General features: G+C 49.4%; 1 protein-coding gene across 7 annotated transcripts; it reads left to right on the top strand.

Annotated features, from left to right (window-relative positions):
• The first annotated feature begins 2,366 nt into the window (after positions 1–2,366).
• Positions 2,367–20,131, top strand: stk31 (serine/threonine kinase 31). 7 transcript variants are annotated; one of them, XM_015357770.2, is made up of 24 exons: positions 2,367–2,660; positions 3,364–3,400; positions 3,496–3,548; positions 4,319–4,417; positions 4,890–4,961; positions 5,069–5,227; positions 5,555–5,877; positions 6,422–6,584; positions 7,168–7,283; positions 8,376–8,535; positions 9,054–9,179; positions 10,343–10,522; positions 11,080–11,199; positions 12,082–12,201; positions 13,131–13,262; positions 13,489–13,590; positions 13,981–14,061; positions 15,286–15,411; positions 16,606–16,728; positions 16,848–16,934; positions 17,007–17,156; positions 17,799–17,924; positions 19,454–19,522; positions 19,703–20,131. In XM_015357770.2, exons 2-24 carry the CDS (start codon positions 3,376–3,378, stop codon positions 19,940–19,942), a joined length of 2,952 nt encoding a protein of 983 aa, XP_015213256.2. In that variant the 5' UTR covers positions 2,367–2,660; positions 3,364–3,375; the 3' UTR covers positions 19,943–20,131. The 7 variants fall into 7 exon arrangements, with proteins under 7 accessions (XP_015213256.2, XP_015213257.2, XP_015213254.2 ...); XM_015357771.2 differs by having other exon boundaries at positions 3,359–3,400; positions 17,805–17,924; XM_015357768.2 differs by having other exon boundaries at positions 3,359–3,400.
• The last annotated feature ends 1,505 nt before the right edge of the window (positions 20,132–21,636 follow it).

Raw genomic sequence — 21,636 nt, 5'->3', positions numbered from 1 at the left:
ATATTTTAATAAAACATTTGAAAGGGCTTAAGAAAGCCCTTTGTTACATTAATATAAATATGTCAGCACACAGTAATAGCAATGCAGTTTAATTTACTTAATAGGAGCTAAACTGCAGGGACAATGAATTCCCCAAAATGTGGTTAGTGGATTAACTATAGTACGCACTTCTACATTAGTATATCCATTATTATAACCTGGATGTTTCTAGTTGGTCTTGGTGGATAAACCACTGGCAGTTCCAGAAAAAACCATGAGGAGAGAAGAATTGTTTCTGGTCTACTTGACTTCTCATCCTAAATCGCACTTTTGCTGCTACTGTTGCCACTACTATTGCAACCAATGATATTCAGATAATAAGGGACTATGGTGATGCCGTGACCTGCAATGCGTCTTTATTTCTGAGGTTCAGCCAGAGTGATGCCAGCTTTCACACCACAGTTCAGCCTGCAGTGATTGCAGCTCAGCTTTCTCCCCCAAGCTTCTCACCAGAATAAGGCAAAACACTGAGCTCATGCACCTTGTGCACTGTGCAGCTCCAGCATCCCGCACACACCTGGTGTCCACATCGGAGAAATAAGACAAGGCGTTTCCGTAAGAGCGTCTGGTCACGAAGGAGACCAGGACCATCCTTCCCTGGTTGTCTAAACCACATTCCCCATTCCAAGTGCGTTTACTTAAAAGAAACAACATAAAAGACGGAAAATGCAAAAAAAGTAAATAAAGACAGTATGCAGGCAACGAATTCCAGTAGCATTTCCAAGGACAGCTCACAAAGAAGAATACAGACCATGTAATGTCATTCAGAGTGGAAAAGTACCGAGATGATTTTTAGCAGATTAGTACAAGCACAAAATGAATTTCTTTTCGGTATGTGAGAATATTATTCTAAAGCTTACCTACGCTCTTCTCCAGCAATTATCACTTCCATTCAAAGTAAAGCTCTAATTTAATGACCTCACTGTTCAAGCATCTGTAGCTCACTGTTCCAAAGCAAAACATCTTCAATGCCAGTGTTCCAGACATGACAGAGACAAGGGGCTGGTCAGAGACTGGACATGACAGAGACAAGGGGCTGTTCAGAGACTGGACACTGGACATGACAGAGACAACGGGCTGGTCAGAGACTGGACATGACAGAGACAAGGGGCTGGTCAGAGACTGGACACTGGACATGACAAAGACAAGGGGCTGGTCAGAGACTGGACATGACAGAGACAAGGGGCTGATCAGAGACTGGACACTGGACATGACAAAGACAAGGGGCTGGTCAGAGACTGGACATGACAGAGACAAGGGACTGGTCAGAGACTGGACACTGGACATGACAGAGACAAGGGGGTCTGGTTAATGACTGGACATGACAGAGACAAGAAAGTCCAGTGGTTAGGATGGGACCCAAGTCAACACTCTAGACAGGCTGACCGTAGAGGGGCTTGTGACTCCCAGCTCAGCAGCAACTGAAACAGGCAGACTCTTCTGTAAACTAAAGAAAAACATCTCAAAAAGAAATGGGAAAAAATTGTTATCCTCTGCTCTATAGCTCTGTTATCCTGAGAGATTAAATATCTACACTAGAGATTACTGGTGCTGCCATTTTTTAAAGGTATTTCACAGGTACAAATTAGGTGTTAAATGGCACTGTGGTGCAGCGCTGGGCCCTGGGTTCGATTCTGGACCTGGGGTGCTGTCTGTGTGGAGTTTGTATGTTCACACCTGAAGAAGGCTCCACGGCCGAAACGTTGTGTTTTCTGTCTTCTCTTTTCAGCAGGGAATAAACCTGTTACTTGCTCATTTGTATATTCTCCTTGTTTTGGCATGGGTTTCCTCCCACAGTCCAGAGACAGGCTGCTGGGTCAGGCTCAGGACGCAGCAGAGCAAAGGCTCCCCGCCCTGCTCTTGGAGGGGTCGCTGTCTCCTCTGCTGCTCCAAGTTCTCAATTACTGGCTCATGGGTTTCATTTTTCTGTTTGGGATATGAGTGTTAAGTTGCCTTCAGCTCTAAAATGGTGAATGCAGTTTGTAATCGGTATTAACCCTGTCCCAATTTCTGACTTGGAACACCTCCCTCCTTCGTGGTGCTTGCGGACACGAGGCTAAAGGAAAAAAGACACCCACTGTGGGCGAGGAGTGCTTTCCTGTGTCTGATCGCCTGATAAGAGCGGTTCAGAAAGGAAATAAGGGAGAAGACTCGAACCAGGGAGGTGAGAGGAGGCTGGGTGAAGGTGCGCCACCTTACTGGCTGACCCATCGCTGGGACCTCAGCGAGCTCGGGCTGCGGCGTGCGGGTCACATGACGTGCCGCGCCTGCGCCGCAGCGCTGCCGGAAGGGGCGGGGCGGGGCGGGGCGAGGGGGCGCGCGCGCGGGCGCGGCCCGGAAGGGGCGGTGGCTCTCGCGCGGTTGGACAGCCGTCTTCACTGCTTTGTTAAACGTGAACGGCTTCGTGAATTGTCCGGTCCGATATCGGGAGACTCCAGGGGGGGAGGACGATCAGTGTTCTTGGTGACGATGTAAAATTGAAAAATCGAGTTTAGTTCTTTTTAAACCGTCCTGTTATTCCTAGTGATATACCTGTCAGCCGCGATTTTTAACTCGCGGTTGCCTGGGAGAGCGGACGTCGTCTGTCTTCTACAGTGTCATTATATCAGGTTTTTCCCAAGGTAACGCCCTGTTTTCTGGGCTTGGGGATGGGGGCCAAACCTTTATATATATATACAGTATATGGAAAACTATAAACACTCCCGGGGTGCACATGCCTGATAACTATTCCGCATTTCAGTCCTTTTAATTGCTCTAACAAGCTCCTTCAGAGGAGGGAAGTCTCTTTTCCTCCCAAATCTTCACGAATCTTTTTTGAATGTAAAGGTTCCAGATCTTAAGATGCTTAAAAAGCACAGTTCTTAAAAGGCAACTTGCGAATATTTGAATGCGGTTATTTGGACAGTTTGCTGAGGGGTATAGGGTCAGCAAAACCGTGTTGGAAACTGCAGGAGTATCTACAGCCTTATATCTGTATACAATTACAGAAAACGTGTCGGTAAATTATTTTTTTTTGTTAAAATAATGAGATGAAGCATTTTTTTCCCCTGCTGCGTGGGATTATCTGTTAAAAACAAATCCACCGGGGTTAATATAGAGTCCATTGTCTGCCATGTTGCTGGAATAAAGTGATGATATGAAAATGTTGTGTCCAGACGCAACTCCTAATTTTAATCCCTGACCGGACTGAACATTTCACATGGAAGAACAGAAGCAACCAAGCGGCTTGTCTGAATTGGGATGCAGGAGGGGCCTTAAACAACATGACGCTTGTGCTGAGTCGCCCCTGGTCTCTTACTGTTCTTGTCTTCTTCCCCAGTGTAGAGACCTGCGCTCATGGAAGGGTCTGAAATGGAGAATGGTGAGGCTCTGCTGGTTTGTGCTGGATGTGCGGTTCGATCGGACTGTTGGGCCATCATTTCGATGACCTGTCTCTTCCTTCTCTTCCTCCTGCAGTGGAGCTCGTCGGTGTGACGCATGTAGTGGACGCTGTCACCTTCTGGGCTCAGGTAGGGCTGCTGCCTTCAGGCCCGACGGTGTCTCATGCGTTTACCTGTTGGAACGTCTTTGCGTTCAGAACACTTCTCGTTCTCTGAAGATCTGCCGGGGAGAGTTGCCACGTGTTGCGTGCCGTTGAGTTTTGTGTCCTTCGGCGTCCTCGTTGGATTGGCAGTGCTCCAGTAACGCCCGCGTGACGATCCTGCCTTAGTCTTGTCCTCTCATCCCCGTAGGTCGGTTTCGGACACCCCAGGTTTAAGTTTTAAGGTCGTATTTATCTCATTAGCAGTTTAATAACTTAATTCATGTAGGAAGTGGAATCAGATGATGCAAAAGATTGCGAAGACGGCTTCCTGTTCACTCCCTGCTCACTGGTGTTTGTGGGTTTTGTTCGCTTCCCAGAGCGAGGCTCCGAACGGGAGGACTGCCAGGCTGTGGAATGATCCCACATCCCATGTTGGTCCTCACGAGAAACTCGTTTTCCTGCCCCGGAGCTCAGTTCTTTAAGTTTGTCGACCTGGCTTACGTGTTTTGTTGTGTTGTAAGGAGCCTGGAGGAGGCCTTGTGAAAGGCGCTATATAAAATAAAGAGTATTGTTGCTTGGGACTGCCGTGTGAGATCCATGGGAGCTTTTTTTCCTTCATTCCACCTAAAGATAGTCCAGACGCGGGATCATGTAGCTTGTGAAGAGCCAGGCTCACCATGGAGGGGTTTCGCCTTAGGAGATTCTAAGGATCACTCTGGTCACCCTGATGTGTTTTATGCTGGTGTATGATTCCAGAACGTGAGTGAAGATCAGGCCATAGAGAGCATGACGAACACTCTCTCTCAGATATGTCCCATGGCCAGGAGAGTTACTGGGATTCCCAGCATGTACAAGGTAAGAGTTTGGTACTGAATCAGCAGAGCACAGCTCAGACATCACGCCGTATTGAAACCGTTAACTTTCTGACCTCAGCCGAACATTTGAATGGCCCCTGTGCGGTCGGTGAGGAGGAGAGAGGGCTGCTCTGTGGTAGTCAGGAAGACCCTCTCCACTGTGCTGTGGAGTACAGCAGTCTCTCTTTCCACAGGAGGTCCGTTCTGGTCCAGTTTACCAGGGCATGTCTTTAGAATGCCTGTATGTTTCTTTGTTTTTGTTTGATATGAATGCTTACCACACTTCAAAAGAGAGCTGAGAAGTAAATACAGCTGTTATTATTTAATCGCTTTAGCTTAGGCAATTTAGAATTTCAGAAGGAGCCTACAAAGGCGATCACAATGCCCAGTCTTAACAGATTGTCAGTGTCATCTGGCAAACAGGAATGGATTTGTAATGTGCAGGGAAGTTAATAACCTGTCTTGCTCAACAGATATACGCAGCGATGTTTTCCGAAGACCGGTGCTGGTACAGGTGCAAGGTGCAGATGCAGGAAGAGGAGAAGGTGTCTTGTGGCCGTGCTGCTACCAAATCGTTTTTTAGTTATAAGCCTACATATTCCTTTCCTGTCACTGCGCACAGAAGGTAATGCAGTGTAATTTATTTGACCAGTTCCACGTGATCTACATCGACTATGGAAACTGTGAAGTTGTCAGCAGGTCTTCTCTTGTTGAACTACCCGAAGATCTTCAGATGCCAAGTTTTGCAAAAAAGTACATGTTTTGGGGTTTTCAAGCTCTCGGTGAACAGGATTCCTCCCACTTCCAGCAGGTAATACTTCATTTCTCATTGCGTGCCCTGCACTTTTCTCCACAAGGGGGCAGCACCATGCATCCTTCAAAACCGCCAGTTTCACCACTCGAGGTGGTTTTGTTTTAAAAAAAGCATTGTGCGGTCAAGAGACATTGTGTAGATGCACATTAGTACTATTGATCGATAGAAGCAAATCTGAAATGTCTCTTTTTGTATTTGTTTCACGTACAAAATTTGATTCTAATGTCTAACGTTCTCAGTAGACAGCTTTGCAGTGAAAAGGTTATCCTTTGGCGTATTAAACGCTCAATCATTCTGTCTTTTCCATTTTTTTTTAACTTCCAGGGGAGGACTTTTCTCTACAATTTAATTTATGGGAAAAAAGTAAGAATCCAGGCAAAGTCAGTGCGCATGGATGGGACTGTCCTTGTCCAGGCCTTTCAAGGTGATGTCAGTATCGGGGAGGAAGTTGCCAAAATGAAGTTCTCCCAAACGAGTATCCCACGCGGCACCCAGGACTTCCAGAATCCGCCACGGATCCTGCGGCCCCCCTCTGGATTGTGGCCTTCCGGCGTCCTGGAGCAGGGGCACGCAGGGGACGGCAAGCAGGAGGGGCACATGCCAGGCCCGCGCCAGGCCGCTCTCCATCAGAGGCCCAGGGCTTTCAGGTGAAGCGTCGGGTGTGAAGGAGCTGCAGCTTCCCGGACAGGGCTCGGGCTGTGTGTGTCACCGTCCCAGCGGCTCCGTGCAGTTAGACGTCAGCCGCGGTGTGGTCGTTGCTTCGAAAGGGAACAGACCACTCTGAACTGCTGTAGTTTAGTAGGGCTGTGGGCCACGAGAAACCTTGTCGAATGGCTGAAGACAACTCGGCATTTTCTTTGTAGTTCTACAGCGAGTGTGAGTTTGCGTTCTGCTGAAATGTGCAGAAACGCTCCGGGTTCTAAATCGCTTCTTTAATTGTGATATTTTAAGTCACTGTGTCGGCGTTAAGTGAGGTGTCTGAAGAGCACTGCTACTCGTTTCTGCCCTGTCATCCTCATTGGTTCGTCAGATGCTTGAGGACGTGTGATTGCCTGGCACGCGCATGCGGTGTGGCCGCCAGTGCGAGCGACGAGGGGGGACCGGGCAGATCCAGGAACGCTGAGACAGGCCCGGCGCCCAGCTCGCCCCCGCAGGAGCCTCAACATCGCTGTCGTGTTTTTCCACCCTCAGGGAGAGAGCCGCGGTTGCCGCGGTGCCGCCGTCCAGCCTGAGAGTGAAAGCGGACCGGGAGCTCCAGGAGGAGAACGAGACGCTGAGGGCCGAGAGCAGAGCCCTGGAGCAGAAGGCCGTGCTGCTGGAGGTCCGGCTGAAGGACATCAGCCTTGAGCTCCAGGTGTGTGCTCGGGCGGGACGTGGCTCTCAGTATATACAGCCTCCCCAGCGCGGTGCCATCTGATTATGACTGGGAGTGCATACCGCTCGTATTGTGGATAGGTTTGCAGAACCTGTTTCATGGTTATTGGGTGTTGATGTGGAGAAGTCCGAACCTCACCGGCCTTGTCCCGCTCTGTCGTTTCCTGCTGTGGGGGTGGGGGGGTGTTTGTTTCTGTGTTCCCCGAATGCAGCCCCTTCTGAGGACTCCCAGGCTGGTGGTTGGAGAAGAGAGGGAAGGTTTCAGTGTTCCCTGGTTTCAGAGCACAGGGGCATGTTGTGGGGTCCTGCCTCAGTGTTCTTAGTGCCACCTTGTACTTACTTGTGGAACTGATTTTAGTCTAGTTAGTACTGATGTCCATGAAAACTCCTGCAGAACACACACAATAACATGTACAAAGAGAGTTAACAAGGGAATTCATGTTCTGTGTCTTATTTAATACCATAGCCAGAGACAAAACAAGGCCAGTACTGATTTGCTCCTTGTGCATCTCTTTTTTTTTTTAAATTCTGCATCAGTGTTTTTTTCTTGCTTTCAATTGCAGAAGGTTAAGGAGGGGTTCCAGACGGAGCTAGAGGAGCTCGAGAAGCAGATGCAAACAGCAGTTGGAGACAAACTGCGAGCGCTGCTGGAGAAGACGGAAGCAGTGCGCAGACTGCGGTATGACTGCTCTGACTGCCATTGTGAAGTTTGCCTGGCAAGGTTGCAGTCACACAGAATGCCTGTGACACTGTAGGTTAGGCTGACGTAGCCTCGCAGTCCTGCAGGAAGCATGGAAATCCCTGGAGCAGACAGTTGGAATGTTCCGAGTTATAATGTAATAAACGAGCTTTACGTTTATATAGTCCTCTTCATCCTAAAGGATCTCCGTGCACTTTACATACAGGAAGGGACCCGCATCATCCTTAACTAAAGAGCAGCTCCCCTCGGAGTGACTCACAGCAGCCCCACGGCACCTGCAGGTCAGGGGAGGAGAGAGAGTCTGCTTCACCCCTTGCTTCTAAGTGAGGCCTGATTGTAGAAGGTCAGACTCCTGGCCACGGGCACTCAGAGTTCATCAGGACCTCACTACAGAGTTTTTGTTGCCATCCTATCACGCTGCAGAAAGCACACAGCTGTGGAATCAGTTGGAAGGAGGGGTGTAAGTTTAAATCCTGTACCCAGGTCTTACACAGGCTTCACCTGTCTTGGAGCAGAGCAGACTGTACAGGGGCCTCATTCAAGTAGAACTGTGGCAGATATTGACAGTCAGCCCAGAGAGCTACCTCCGGATGAGAAGTGACAGCTCAGGTCACCGAGGGAAGCTGGGTTTTTACAAGATGGGTGGTAGGGGTCTGCAGGGAGTCGTTTGTAGCATCTTTCATGTGCTCGTGCAGATGGACCTTCTTTGCATGTTATAAATTATAAAGACAATTTGGTTTTCTCAGCACGAAAGACACAGAAAGCCCACATGGTACTGATCTGTTCTTTGGAACCCTGGGAATTTATCTTTTTTAGGTAAACTGTGCAAATAAACCCAGTAGGTAATTGATCGGTCTGGCATTAGTTTGGTACAAATTGACCAGAATAATAGAGATGTTTTGAAGGAGTTGGGACAAATGGGAATTTGCAGTGAACGGGCAGTTGCACGGCCTGCCGGATGAGTCGCGCTGCACCCAGCCGACCGGAACGCCGCTGCGGCAGCTGGCCGGCGTCGGCGTGGGCGTCGTCCCGGAGAGAGCGGGAATGAATCTGGTCCTCTGGCCCCCGCAGGCAGGGCAGCCCCGGCAGCAGTGTGGGAGACGGCCTTTCGGAAGCCATAGACGCGGTCACGCGCACCGGTCTGTCTGCGCCGGCGGCCATGGAGAGACTGGACACGGCCTGGACTGCGTACAGCCTGGCTCAAGCGGCGCTGCAGGCCTGCGCGGTAGACGTGAGTGTCGGAATGAGCAGCACCTCGATCCTGTGGGATAAGGAGAAGCAGGACCGGCGTGGGATGGGCTGTGAGATCCATTCTGACCGTGTTGCTGGGAAACTGAAAACCCAGCAACGCTTCAAGTGTTGCAGTTTCCACTTCTGAATGGTTAAATATCTGTGTAAGACTAACAGAATGGCAGCCGTGTTTATAATCTAGTATTAAAAGGCCTAGTTTGCCTAGTTTTGGGGGGGGAAATAAAGCAACGTAATTGATTTTTTTGCAAGGGTGGACCGCTGTCAAGTGCAAATGTGCAATTAGCTTTTCACTACAAATGATGCTTTGTTTCAGTAACGGCGAGCAGAACTGGTGAACATAGTGGTGAATGGGTTTGTTGTTCTCTTGCTTGTTTCTGATGGAGTTTCCTCAGTGTACGGCGCGTGGTTTTGGTGTTCTGTAGATGCATGAAGGCTGCTCCTCTGAACTCGGGGGCAGTGTTTGAGTGACAACCAGGAAATGCCGCTCTGTTCCGCCAGAAAGATAAGCTGAGAGATCTGATTGGCCGACGTAACGAAGCGAGGCGGGCTCTCGTGGAGGCCATAGATGACTTTCTACTGGAGGCAGACAGGCTGCCCATCGCCGAGCGCATGGACACTCTGAAGGTGTGAGAGCGTGTTCCTTGGCACTCATCTGTCTGTTCTTGTTCTCGTCTTTTGTTTGAGTGACTTGGGGGAACAAAACGTGCCATATGTTCTCATCAATATTAGGGCTCTTTTTCCTCTGGTTAATGCATCTTGTTTTTTGCATGATTCACATACTTTTGACTTTATAGATGTATTTGTGGAAACTCTTGATGTTTCTTTAAAAGAGTTTCATCTTTATTCTGTCTCAGGAGTGTCTACCCTGCTTCTGGAGGACCAGTGCTTCTGTAGCTTTTCTATATCTTTTAAAAACTGTAGCACCTGAAGAGCTGCTCCATTCATCCAAATAAACCGGTAGAATTGAGCTGGAATAATGTCACTTAGAAATGCCTTATGACAGAGAGTTACATACGTAATCAGGAGGTTTTGTAATCTAAAGGTGACTGTAGCAACGCTGCTTGTGCACAGGCCACCAAAGCAGAAAGCCTCCTTTGTTGTCTCTCAGGCCTAATGTTAATTTTAGGGTGTTTTAATATTCACACTGACACTCAGCACTCCTCTGGAAGAATTCTGTGCTTCCCTAAACCTGGCTTTACTTAGCATGTGAATGTGCCCATTCATGACAAAGGGTACACACTAAACCTTATCCCTACCTTTGGTCTACCTGTAAGTGACCTGTAACTGGGATATCGAGCCCTTGTTCCTTGTCTACTCACTAACCCAAACAGGCTGTTTTGTTTCACAATATCCTACCTATTAATTCAGTTTTGTTTGCTCAATCCACCCAGCTATTGTAAGTGTTGAATAAAGAGGGATGGTGGTAAGCAGTCTTAGAGCTGTTCTGTAAAGACTGATTGGTCATTGTTCTCCCTCGAAAGAAGTTCATCACATGAGGGGTGCCACTGGGATCCATTCTTGGTCCCATTCATTCTGTAGTATCTATATGTTTGCGCTTGGATTCAGGTTTAGACATTCGTGTGTGTGATGTGTGCTTGTCTTTTTCATGCCTGTTTACAATGCTGTGTGTGCATGTATATCCCGAAATGATATTAATGTGAATCCAGCACAGTCAGTGTCATGAAGTTGAGCTGACTATGTTGTTGGCCTTTCAGGCCTGTGTGGTCAGCTCCTACTGAAGTGAAGTGAAGAGCTCTGTGAAAGAGTGCTTCATTTCTTTTTTTAAGGACCTGGGCTCCAGTCTGTCGGTGGTGTTCGGATCTTTCCCATCTCTAGACGTGGGTGAGAGTGCCTTCGAGTCGTTCGCCGAGTGGAAGAGCCAGAAGCAGCAGTATTTCAGCGGCATCAGGAAACAAACAGATGAATCCCTGAAAGCCCTCCGCTCGTGGCTCAGTGACACCAGTAAGGTGGGTTTCACCCTACACGACCAGACTGTGTCCTTTGGGACACAAAGGCTGCATGGTACTTGCTGTCCTGGGCCGATTGTAGCTGATTCTGCTGTGTGAAAGGAGAACCACTTCTTTTTATTAGGTAACTCAACCAGTGTTCACGAGAATTGCATCAGCTGGTTCTGCTGACCAGTTTAATTGAGCTTTGCTCAAGGAATGCTTGTGTGCATCAGTAACTGTGCTCATGGATGGAAGAGCGCATTAAAATTCCTTACATTTTTAGAAAGTTTTTGTCAGTTGATTGGTTTGTTTCTTATTGTTTTGTTGCTTTTCTATTGCTAGATTGTCAGTTCCTGCGATTGGTGATTGCTATATTTCACCTTTACTCCCCTTTTATTGCAAATGTTCTGTTACCAGCATTTCTGATTAACTTTCTTTATTGGATCATCATTTATTCATCATATAAATTGTTGCTTAGCAGAGATAAATTTGGTATGCCTTGATTTGGAAATGGTTAGAAAAACGTTCAAATTTCTACCCTCCGTTTAAAGGAAGCGTATATTCTGTCTCTTCAGTTTTTTTGCTTGGGGAGCGAGCCTTCATCTCTGTCTGTGCAAGAGGTCGCCGACAGTGTGGACCGCATCCTGGAGAGAGCCGAGAGTGACGTGAGCAGCGAGCTGCAGCTGTGTCTCGCAGTGAGTGAGCATCGCCTCCATGTTCACAGCTCTAGCGAAACCGTCCCGAGGCACGTGAGCTGTGAAAGTGCTGGGTCAGAGTCCTGCATAGTAGCTCTTCCTAAGAACTCTCTTTAGGTGTTGTCCGAGGGCAGCACGTGCTTGTTTTTCAGCTGATTTGGGAGTGTCCTTGAACCAGGATTTTGTCCCTTCTGAGGCAGACAAAGGCATCGCTGACCTCTGCCGCTTCTCGGTCAAGCGTGACCCTCGGGCACGGACACTTCCGTTCGCAGCAGCTCAGGGATTTTGGCAGACGTGCCCGCTCCCAGCTGCCCAAGCCCCTGCTCGAGTTGCTCGATCCCACATGGCAGATGCCAACACGTTTTGTCGACGGGATGAGGCGGCGGATGCTGAGGAGTATAAGACTTCTCATTAATATTGGTTTCTGGCTTAGGAAGGGTTGGCCAGTCTGCTCTCCCTTTCCTCTAACACCGGCACGGTTATTTCCCCTTTTCTAGCCAAGGCTGGTGGGGTCAAGTGCTGTACACTTTACTCCTCGTGTCAGGAGCCCACTTGCTCTTCACCTTAGACCTCGACTCGTTAGCTGTCCCCGAGGTGATGTCAGGACAGCTCGTTTTTCTCGACCTGCGGCATATTTTCCCTCATTCTTAATGAGGCAGCATTTGCTGAGATCTCCATCCTCACTGCGTGGTTTTAAATCAGACGTGCGTTTCAGACCAGGGGCTTGTGCTGCTGTGCTGATAAACCCATTAAAATGGAAACTAGTCCATGACAGTGATTTGCTTTAAAAAGGAGGATGAATAATGCTAAAGGCACTGCATTCCTTTTGTATAGTGACCTGTGTTTTTTTTTCCCTTGCTCTGTTTCTTCCTCCTGACGCAGGAGCAGGATAATGAAGAGGTGAAGATAGTGTCCAGTGCGTATTACAGAGTGATACAGAAGATTGAGCAGGAGCTGGGCCTGCTGCACACTGTGAGAGACAAGTACCTTGTGAACATGGAGGTGTGTGCGGATCCTCACGTTCACAGCAGGCTGTTCTGCTGGCACCTTCTTTTAGTTAACAACTGTGCATAAAGATAAAAACTGCTTTAAGTGTAGTCTAAAAGGTGGTTATTGTTTTTCTAGCACTACAAATGCTTTGTGACGTCCTACTGCTTAAACGTGGAGCAGTTAGAGCCCTAATGTTAGTGCTTTTGTAGAAAGTGTCAGTGTTGCTCCTTGGATCTTGTCCTGCTTGGGAAGCTACCTGTGCTGTTGTATTCCTAAATCTGAAAAGCCCCATGCAATAAGAGAACTGCTAGTTCTTCCTACTGTAGGGAGGTGAATTTCCATCTCCACTCCACTGTTCCTTTGTCCAAAGACGCAGTTGCAACATGGATGGTAGGTATTTCTCTAGATGGAAACCCCAGTGTCCTGACTTAATTCACAGTCCAGTCTGCCTACCTGAAGATCCCTCCTTAACTGAAGGGTAAAGCTGTTTGTCGCTCATCACCTAGTGTGCCATGCAGTGGGGCTGCTGGTGCAGAGTGGGCCCCTGTGTGTCTCCCAGGTGGCTCTGCTGGTGCAGAGTGGGCCCCTGTGTGTCTCCCAGGTGGCTCTGCTGGTGCAGAGTGGGCCCCTGTGTGTCTCCCAGGTGGGGCTGCACTTCAGTGGAGGATGAAGTGGGTGCCCTACAATATGTAAAGTGCTTAGAGATCCTTTTTGATGAAAATTCTACGTATGCAAGGACACAATTCATTTTGTATAATAAATGGAACACAGGTAAACAAACTCTTAAAGCATTAGGCATATCAAACGTGCAGTAATTGTACCAAATAAAAACAAGAAAAATGTGGCTTATGCTTTGAAGCCATATACAAAACATTATGTTACATGTGTTGTGAGTAAGGCTTAAACTATTATAAGGACTCTTCTTTTATTCTGCCATACAGTTGAAGAAGGAGCTCCTTCAGTGGCTGGATCACACGCCGAAGGTGGACGTGCTGCTCTCTGTGAAGAGAGTGATCAAGTCCCTGAAGTCGCAGCTGCGCTGGGCTGTGGTGGTGAAGGCGAGCTTGGAGGATGTAAGGCTTGGGGGACGCAAGGCACTGCGTGAGGGTGGGGATAGAGGTTTCACAGAAGGAACAGGTGCAGTCCATGAGTTACTTTGATCATCTGGTTTTGCTCTGGAGCTTGAAAGGCTTTGTCGTTGTGCGTTTCCCAGCCTGCAGGCCCGAGGAGTGGAGACGTCCGGCACAGGGCTGCCGAGTCTAGTGAATGACAGTGGTTTGGCTTTGTCTGCTCGTGCAGGCGGAGGAGCCCGACGAGGGGGAGATTTTGAAGAAGAGCGAAGAGATAGCGGAGACCAGGAAGGCGCTTTTCCAGGAGATTAACCGTGAAAAGGAAGAATATGTAAGCTGTTCTGCATCTTTATTTCTGCCAGGCTGTGTGTAAAGGCTTACTATTCCTTTCACGTGCGGATTTACTGACAAACTTCTTCTAAGAGGATTTGAAGGAAGATGTCTGGCGACTTGCAGCTCTTAGTTCCTCTGTTTGACATCTCCAGCTTTTCTATCCTCTGCCAGTCCCCTCCTGCTTCTAAGGACCAGTTTCTATAGTGTGCGGTTTTGTGTATCTTATAGTATTGCTGTTCTCCTTTTACATTTATCATATTGTTTGTGTTTTGTAGCTAAAAAAAAAAAGATCACTAACAATAGACTAGGAAGAGTGTATTGTGACTTTTCACATTGTCATGAAATTATCATATGGAATGCATTACTATTGCAGTATGTATCCGTTTAGGAAAAGCTTTGTGTCTTGGCGGAAAAGGGCTTCCCTGAGCTGCCTCTGCTTTATCCGGAAGCAGACATGCTGAGCTACAAGGTAAGCACCTCTAGAGAGCTCAGCTGGGCCTGAGGTGACTGATGGAGCAGCTGCTGTTCGACCGGGTACTGCCGACATCATTTACAAGGGAATGGCAACTGGAATAATTTAATTCACACTATTTTCAAATTAAAAACCAGGGAAATCCTGGGAATGTACAGTATGTACAAGGACTGAGAACTTGTGAGCATACAGGAAACAGCATGTTGTCTCGAGGGACCTGACCTCTCGCTGGGCAGATGTGAGTAGTGGTGCCGCAGGGATCTGTTTTAGGTCCATTGTTCTTCCTGATCCGTGTCTAAAGATGTAGATTGCGGTGCAGTAAGGGAACCGGTCGGAATTACCAGTGATGCAAAAACAGGGCGAGTAGCAGACGGAAACAGCAGCAGGGGAAGTGCAAACAGACGTGGACAGAACCAGGGACAGGCTGACACTTGGCAAATGAAATTCCACACTGAAGCGTCAAGTGGTCCACGCTGGCAGTAGGAACACACACTGCACACCGCAAGGACAAAGGGTCACAACTGAAAACTAAAAATTATTTTTGGGCACAGAATAGCCAAAGCTATATATACGATAGTAGTTTAGGTGGGTAGCTGCGTCAGCATGCATAGGCTGCAAAGGAACAAGTAATGGGTTTATTCCATGCTGAAAAGAGAAGAAGGAAAACACAACGTTTTGGCCGTGGAGCCTTCTTCAGGTGTACTCTGAACCCAATGAGTTTAGAGACTACCAATCAAACAAGAAGAGGAGTCGAACAGCCTTCTATCATATCCTGTCTTGTCTTAATGCCTAAACCTCTATGAAATTCTAATGTCCAAGGGCTGATGTGGTTCTTGGATCTGAATTTGTGCCTTCAAGCAGCTTTGTGAAAAAGGCTCTTTAGCATGTAGGCACTGGGTCCCCTTGCAGAACTGGTGACTTCTCCAAGGCACTCTTAACATTACAGTCTTAAAAAATGAAGCATGTGTTTAAAGTGGAAACTGCTCCTGAAGATCTCAAGCACTTACATGGCAAGATTATTTAACTTAATGCTTGTTCGTGTAAACTGTAAGCACTAAATATCGACCATTAAAATTGTCAGCAGTGCATCACGCGTACCTGGAGAAGATACAATACACCATTCAGTGTGCCTTAAAACCATGTCGCATCAGACTGTGCCAGTAAGGTGGTTTTCATTAACTGGCGGCAGGTTTCATCCTTCCCCTTGTGTGTTCTCTTCAGGACTCAAATGGTCTCGTTATGAAGAGTTTGGAGCGTGATCTCTTTGATGCAGAGCCATTGAAAGAGTTCAGCAGCAAGAGGCCGCTGGTGTGCACAGAGTTCCAGGGGCACAAGGTTGTTCTGAAGGTAATTTGTGTCTTCTGGAGCGACACGCTTCTCAGTCACCGTCGCCCCTGTGTTCAAGTTCAGCAGCAAATGACAGGAATGCGCTGATTTTGCGTAGGAGTGAAAGCATAGTCATGCACTCTTGAGAATGTGATTAGAACTTTAAAACTGAACTTCTTTCTGGCATGAATTATTAAGTGAGATGTCAGAATGCTGTACGGTGGCATTGTACATTTCCTCACACACTTGTTTTCCCAGTTATGGTCACCTGGAAATAAAATAATTAACAAGGTAACTGATCTAAGAGACACTAGCCTCTCTGGGAGCTGTTTCTCTTCTCTGTGCCCAGTGGGTTGCTTTGACTGCGTTGATGTACTTGCATTGTTTAGCAGTTTGTGAATGTACTCTGTTGCACTTTGCCAAGAGTGCTGCACCAAATAAATCTGGAGTTTAGTTTGTAGTTCTATGTAGGCGGGCAATACAGAGAATTGATTTGCCTTTAAAGCTTAAGAAAATGCAAGACAAGAAGCCATCATGTCTTGAGAGTACTTCAGTCCTGCCTCACAGGACAAAGAAAGGATCACACAGCCAGTGGCAGTAAGCCTCCAACAGGTGAGAGGAGCAGAGCTGCAGAGGTAACATCTGCTGCAGCTGTGCCAGGTCAGTGCCCCGGGTCTACAGCCGTGCTGGCAGGGAGGCTAGAAAATCCGGTGCTCACCTGTGAATGTGCATGGTTTTCCAGCAGGGCCCTGTGTTTGAACAGGGGGCAGCATGAGCTCAGTGGGGAGAGCAGTGGGCATACACAACGAGTTTGCACTCTGCCGTGCTGCCCGGCCGCCGGTGTCGAGGAACACCGCTAATTCAACAGTTTTCAAGCGGCGCACTCATTAACATTATAGTGCAGGAAAACCCATTTTAATGGCAAGTGTTGCATGGTTTTTTTTTGTTGTTGAATATTTTGTTTCTGGTTGACCAAGAAGCATGCTGGATCAAAGGAGTTTAAGAAAGCGTGTAGTTTTTTTATAGCCCAGGGGCTTGACCGCACCAGCCTGCCCGGTCAAGTGGCCTCGTCCCGTTGGCCAGTTTTATGTTCTCGGAGACGGCGGCTGTTTTGGAATGATTCCGTCCTGACCTGGGGAGAGTGTGGAGAGCCGGGAGTCGCGGCTCGGCCGTCTCGCGAGTGTGAGAGGATGAAGGATGTGCTGGCGTCCGCAGGGCTATTCTGTAGACGGGACCACAGAGGCCCGCATGCTGGAGTGCGCGGCCCAGTACCACACAGCCTGCTCCCGCGTCCAGTTCTCCGGACTGCTGCCCCTGCTTGCCCTGTTCTTCGGCAAGGTATTTTCTCTGACCCGCCGCCTCCGCCTTTTAAAGCAGTTCTCATTTTTCTTCCACTTCAGAAGAAATTGCTCGACCAGTTCTAGGGATTGATGCTCACAGTGCTTTTATTTTCCCAGTGTGATCCGCTGGCATACGTGATGGTGCCGTACGTGGCGTTTGGAAGCCTGAGAGCTGTTCAGGCCTCGAGTCCCTTGGCCCCTAATGTGAGTAGGACGTCGGTGTTCGTGTCCCCAGTGCTGTGTGGACAGATGCTGAGGGCTCTGCTGTTCCTTCAGGAAGTTCCCAGGGTGATGCAGGGAGTGGCTGCTGGCCTGCAGACGCTGCACAACTTCAACATCACCCATGGCTCCCTGCACCCCAGCAATGTGTTTGTCCTGAGCCGCGAGCAAGGAGTAGTCGGGGATTTTGACTTCACGCAGGCGGCGGTAAGCTTCCTCTGAGCCCTGGTGCCTGCACCATGCTCGCGCCGGGCAGAGCCAGTCGTCCTTTCACAAGGGGCTCCCGGCCTGGCACCAGCCCCCAGCTCCTCCACCCTGCTGGTGTGTTCCCGTGTACAGGACCAGTGACAGTGCAGGTCATTCCCAGCAATAGTCTGGTCTCCAGCTCGCAGCCCGCTCTTCGAATGGGTGCCTTTCCTCTCTCAGCCCACCCACTATGTTTTTAGGCACGATAGCTTAGCAATACCGAGATAAATCTGGACTTGGTCCCATGCTCTGCTTTGTCTTTGTTAGAGACGGCACTGCTGCCACTTTCAGTTTTAATTGCATTTTCTTCTGCGTAAATGAAGTGTTTCTATAAGCTTTAGAATTCAGTCTGCTGTTGCCATCATAACTTATTCAACCAAGAAAGACCAATGAGCCAGTTCCAGGGCAGGTCATGCATGGCCAGGCCTGGACCCTCCCTCCACCTTGCTTCACTGGTGCTCAGTGGAACATCTGCAGTCTCTCTCCCAACCACACGGTAGCCACGGTCTCGTCCCTTCATGACGCTACGTCCCAGAGCGAGCTGTGTCTTGACAGCGCGCCGCTGTGCTGCCGCTCGCTAGCCCATGTTTGTGTCGGCCTCAGGAGCAGCGCTGTCTGGCCGGCGCGATGGTGGCCGGGAAGCTCAGCCTGGCCGCCCCCGAGGTGAGGAGAGGACGGGCCGTCTCGTCGGCCGCGGACATGTATGCGCTTGGAGGCCTGCTGCTGTGGGTAAGGCACTTCCCGGCACCTCCCGGCGCCTCCCGCCGGAGCGGTCCTGCTGCCGGAGCCGGACGCAGGCAGGCGTGAGCTCCGTGTGCTCCGGGGCACGGAGGAGCCGTTGTCGGGGAGCCCTGCTTGTGCCGGTGCCGGTAGAGTGCAGAGCCCAGAATCGGAGTGATTGGCCGGGGGTCAAGTACATAACGGCAAGCAGCCCCGATACCTCTCACATCCGCCTGCCGCCGTACAGGGCCCTGGGGCCTTCCTCTGGCTCGGGGGCAGGGTGCTGTCAGGAAGGGCCTGGGGAAGGGGGTTTTACACGCATGTCATAACCTACTGCGCCCTGTGTCAACATGCCTCTGGCAGAAGCATTTTTTACACTGTACCAGGAGTGAAAAACACCACCTGCCTGATTGGATGTTTCTTTGGGCAGAAACTTTGATAGATCACTTTATTAGCCATATACCATTTCTTACATTAGGAATTTGTCTGTTTGCACACCCCAGCTTGCTCTCCATGAGACACACAGACGGGGAAAGAGAAGCTTGGGTTCAGAGCGCAGGGTCAGCCATTTATACAGCGCACCTGGAGCAACTGGGGTTAAGGACCTTGCTCAGGGGTCCAAGGGAGTAGGATTCCTCCGCCGGCCGCGGGATTTGAACCAGCAACCTTCCAGCCACAGACGCAGATCCTGCGCCACAGGGCCACCACTCCACCCACTCATGCAAACCTGAGATTCCTCTTGAACAGCCGTTAAGATGTGGAGATTCCAGATTGTTCGGATGGGTTATTGTATAAGTGCACTTAATAAATCAAAAAAGTGCAGAAGGATACCAGCAGTGTAGGGGATGGCAGAATGTTACATACATTACAAAACACACAACATGGCTATACACCACTACAGTGCTTAAGAATCCTGTTGCAATTCATTTGATTCATGTCTCTTTAGCTGAACAGGTAATACGTTATGGTTGCCGTCAAATGTAATCTTTACATTAATTTAATCCTGATGCAGTGCTTGAGATGCAGTGTTTCTCTCAGCTCAGTGGTGGTGGAATATTGGCTGTGTTTGGGGTGGTAACTTCTGTTTGAGAGGATTAAGAGTACAGGGGCTTGCCCACAAATACTGCCAGGTGTGGAAATCCTCCGTGCAGTGTTGGGACTTGAGGTCGGAACCTCCAGGGAATGTAAAAAGGAAAATTCGGTAATCAGTATATTACATCTTTTAGCAAACTTGCCTTCAGAATGCAGGACAAATCCCAGCGTCTGGTTTATTGCGACTGACAAATTGAGGAAAGCGTAGATAAACCCGGACAACCTCTCAGGAGAGTGTTTTTTTTTGTAGATGAGTTTTGGCACCTTCCCTTATTGCACAATTTTTCCGTAAACAACACTTGACAGGTTTGTGCGTTTTAAACAAGTGACTGAGGCAAAAGAAAAAAACACGCTGCTTCATGGCTGGGAGCTCAGAGATCAGATTTATTCATTCTGAATCAATATTATTCTGTTATTTGTACAGCTAATTGTGATTTGAATTGCAGCTGCATTTTCCCAAACATGACTTTGTGATGAGGGAGGATGGAACTCCTGATACAGGAGGACTAAGCCTGGTGAGTGACTCTGCCCACACTTCCTCTTCCTCTTCTTCCTCCTCCGGTGTGCTTTGCAGGGATTGTAGCAGTGGACCGAGAGGTGACGAAGACAGTTCGGCAAGAGGAGCGGCCATTCCGAAAGACAAGTCATCGCATCGGAAGGAGACGCCTCTAACGCTGTGCTGTGCTTCTCCGCAGGCCAGCGGTCTGCAGGCTCTTCTGTCCAGGCTGTTGACGAGCTCCGCGAGGCTCACGGCGTCGGAGGCCGTGGCCGATGGCTACTTCTCTCGGCCGGCGGCTCCGTGCTCGCAGGCCCAGGGGCCGGGAGCCGAACCTCCCGATGAGCGGGTGAGCTCTCCAGTCACCCCACCAGTCAAGACACAGGACGCCGCGCCTCCCGAGAGACTGGCCTTCGCTGGCCCAGAAGAACATTCCTGATGCTTGTTGTTGCATAGCGACATGTTCCTGAGTTCATGTTCATTATTTTAGTTTTTTTTATTGTTTTTTTTTCTGATGCTGTTAGTTGAAAATCTTGATTTCACATTTTGAACTACAGGGCCCTTTTGTGCATGTAGTGTTCAGGATCTTTTTTGTCTGCAAAATTAAAAACAAAAAGATTTGGAGGAAACCGAAGCTGAAAGGTGACTGTTGTTCCCATGTCTGTTCTGTGTTACTGCATTTCTTTGAGTTGCCTTTCTTGCGTTAAGGTTTATGTTCGAGAAGGCACATTTTCAGGTGTGACAGAACAAAAGGTGCAGAATGCAGAGAACTGTTGGGAAACGCGGGTTCCTAAGTGACCACACCTGTGGAGTCTTGATCTAACGAGCAGCAGCTAGGAGCCGTCTTGTAATCTCCAGCTGGGTACCTCCCTTGAGCATGTTACACGCAGCATTTGTGTGAAGTTCTGTACACCAGGCACATGCACGCAGCAGGGCGAGGCGAGCCGAGCAGAGTGAGTGAGCTGCCCAGCAGCCTGAAGCCCAACAGTGAGAGAGGCTGTGCTGAAGCTGTGGGAGAGGGTGGCTTTTTGTTAAGTGTCTATGTGCCATCTTGGTGTTGCAAGCAATCTGCTGCAGTGCGTGTGAGTACAGCAGCCTGCACATCAGAAGCCTGGCAGCTGGTTAAACTGCATCTCTTTATCCAGTGTTGTGTTTGCGTGTCTGCCCCGAGAGGGGAAGAGTTAATGACAGTCTCGGAGAGATTCTGGGAGAGGTGGAACTTGAGGGAGACTCGCTCTCAGAATAGGACGTTGGAGGTGGTGGGAAGGTTTATCGGCCCCCTGGCTTCTGGCAGTGAGTGAACCAGAGAGCAGGGGTGTAATGGAGGGGCCCTCCATCTAGACGTCCACAGGATGGGTTGGAAAAAAGGTCTTGTCTAGCTGCTGATCTCTGGTTATAGATGGGTTGGAGGTGTAGAGACCTAGGTGCCGATGTGTAGGAAGGCGGTGGAGTGGGGGAGTCGGGGGTGTCCATCCCGATAGGGAGCAGCATGGGAAGGAGAAACTCAGCTGGGGTAGAACCGGGAGGCGATCTTCGAGGAGGTCGTGCAGGGCCGGAGGCTCTCGAGAGGGAGAGATGGGAGGAGGCCGGGATGCGTCACGAGGACAGGACTCCGGGCCCGAGTACACGGACGAGCTTCAGCAGAGCCAGCAGGAGAAAGCAGTGAAACATGCCTCCCTTCCTGGCTAACCCGACCGGGGGTGTTTGTGAGCACCGCTCTCGGGGGAGCGTGCGTGTAGCAGGGGAATTAATGGAAAAGGTGCCCCCAACAGGCTGGGATGGATGTGTGACACATGTGGGACACGGCTCTGTGAAGCTGCCCCCCCTACAAACAGCGCAGACGATGAAACCCACCTCATTCGTTAGTGTTACGTTGCCGTTGAAAGTCGTGTTTGTGCTGCTTTTGTTCCCGAGATATAGCGCCTTCTCTTTTGGGGGATGTGGTGTCACTCAGCCCCCCTACAACTTCGTCGGGGACCCTAACTGGTCCCATTCGTTAGTGCCGCGTTTGTGCTGTTAAAAGTAGCTTCCCAGCTGGAGATATAGCGCCTTCCTTTTCGGGTGATCACGTGATCATGTACAGCGCCTTTGGCCTCCAGCAAGGCCGTCTGGGAAGTTCCAGCGCTCTGTAGG

This window comes from Lepisosteus oculatus, chromosome 10, assembly GCF_040954835.1.
Source record: "Lepisosteus oculatus isolate fLepOcu1 chromosome 10, fLepOcu1.hap2, whole genome shotgun sequence".
NCBI lineage: Eukaryota > Metazoa > Chordata > Actinopteri > Semionotiformes > Lepisosteidae > Lepisosteus > Lepisosteus oculatus.
Note: the sequence above shows the minus strand (reverse complement) of the source record. Positions and strands in the feature narration are given on the sequence as shown.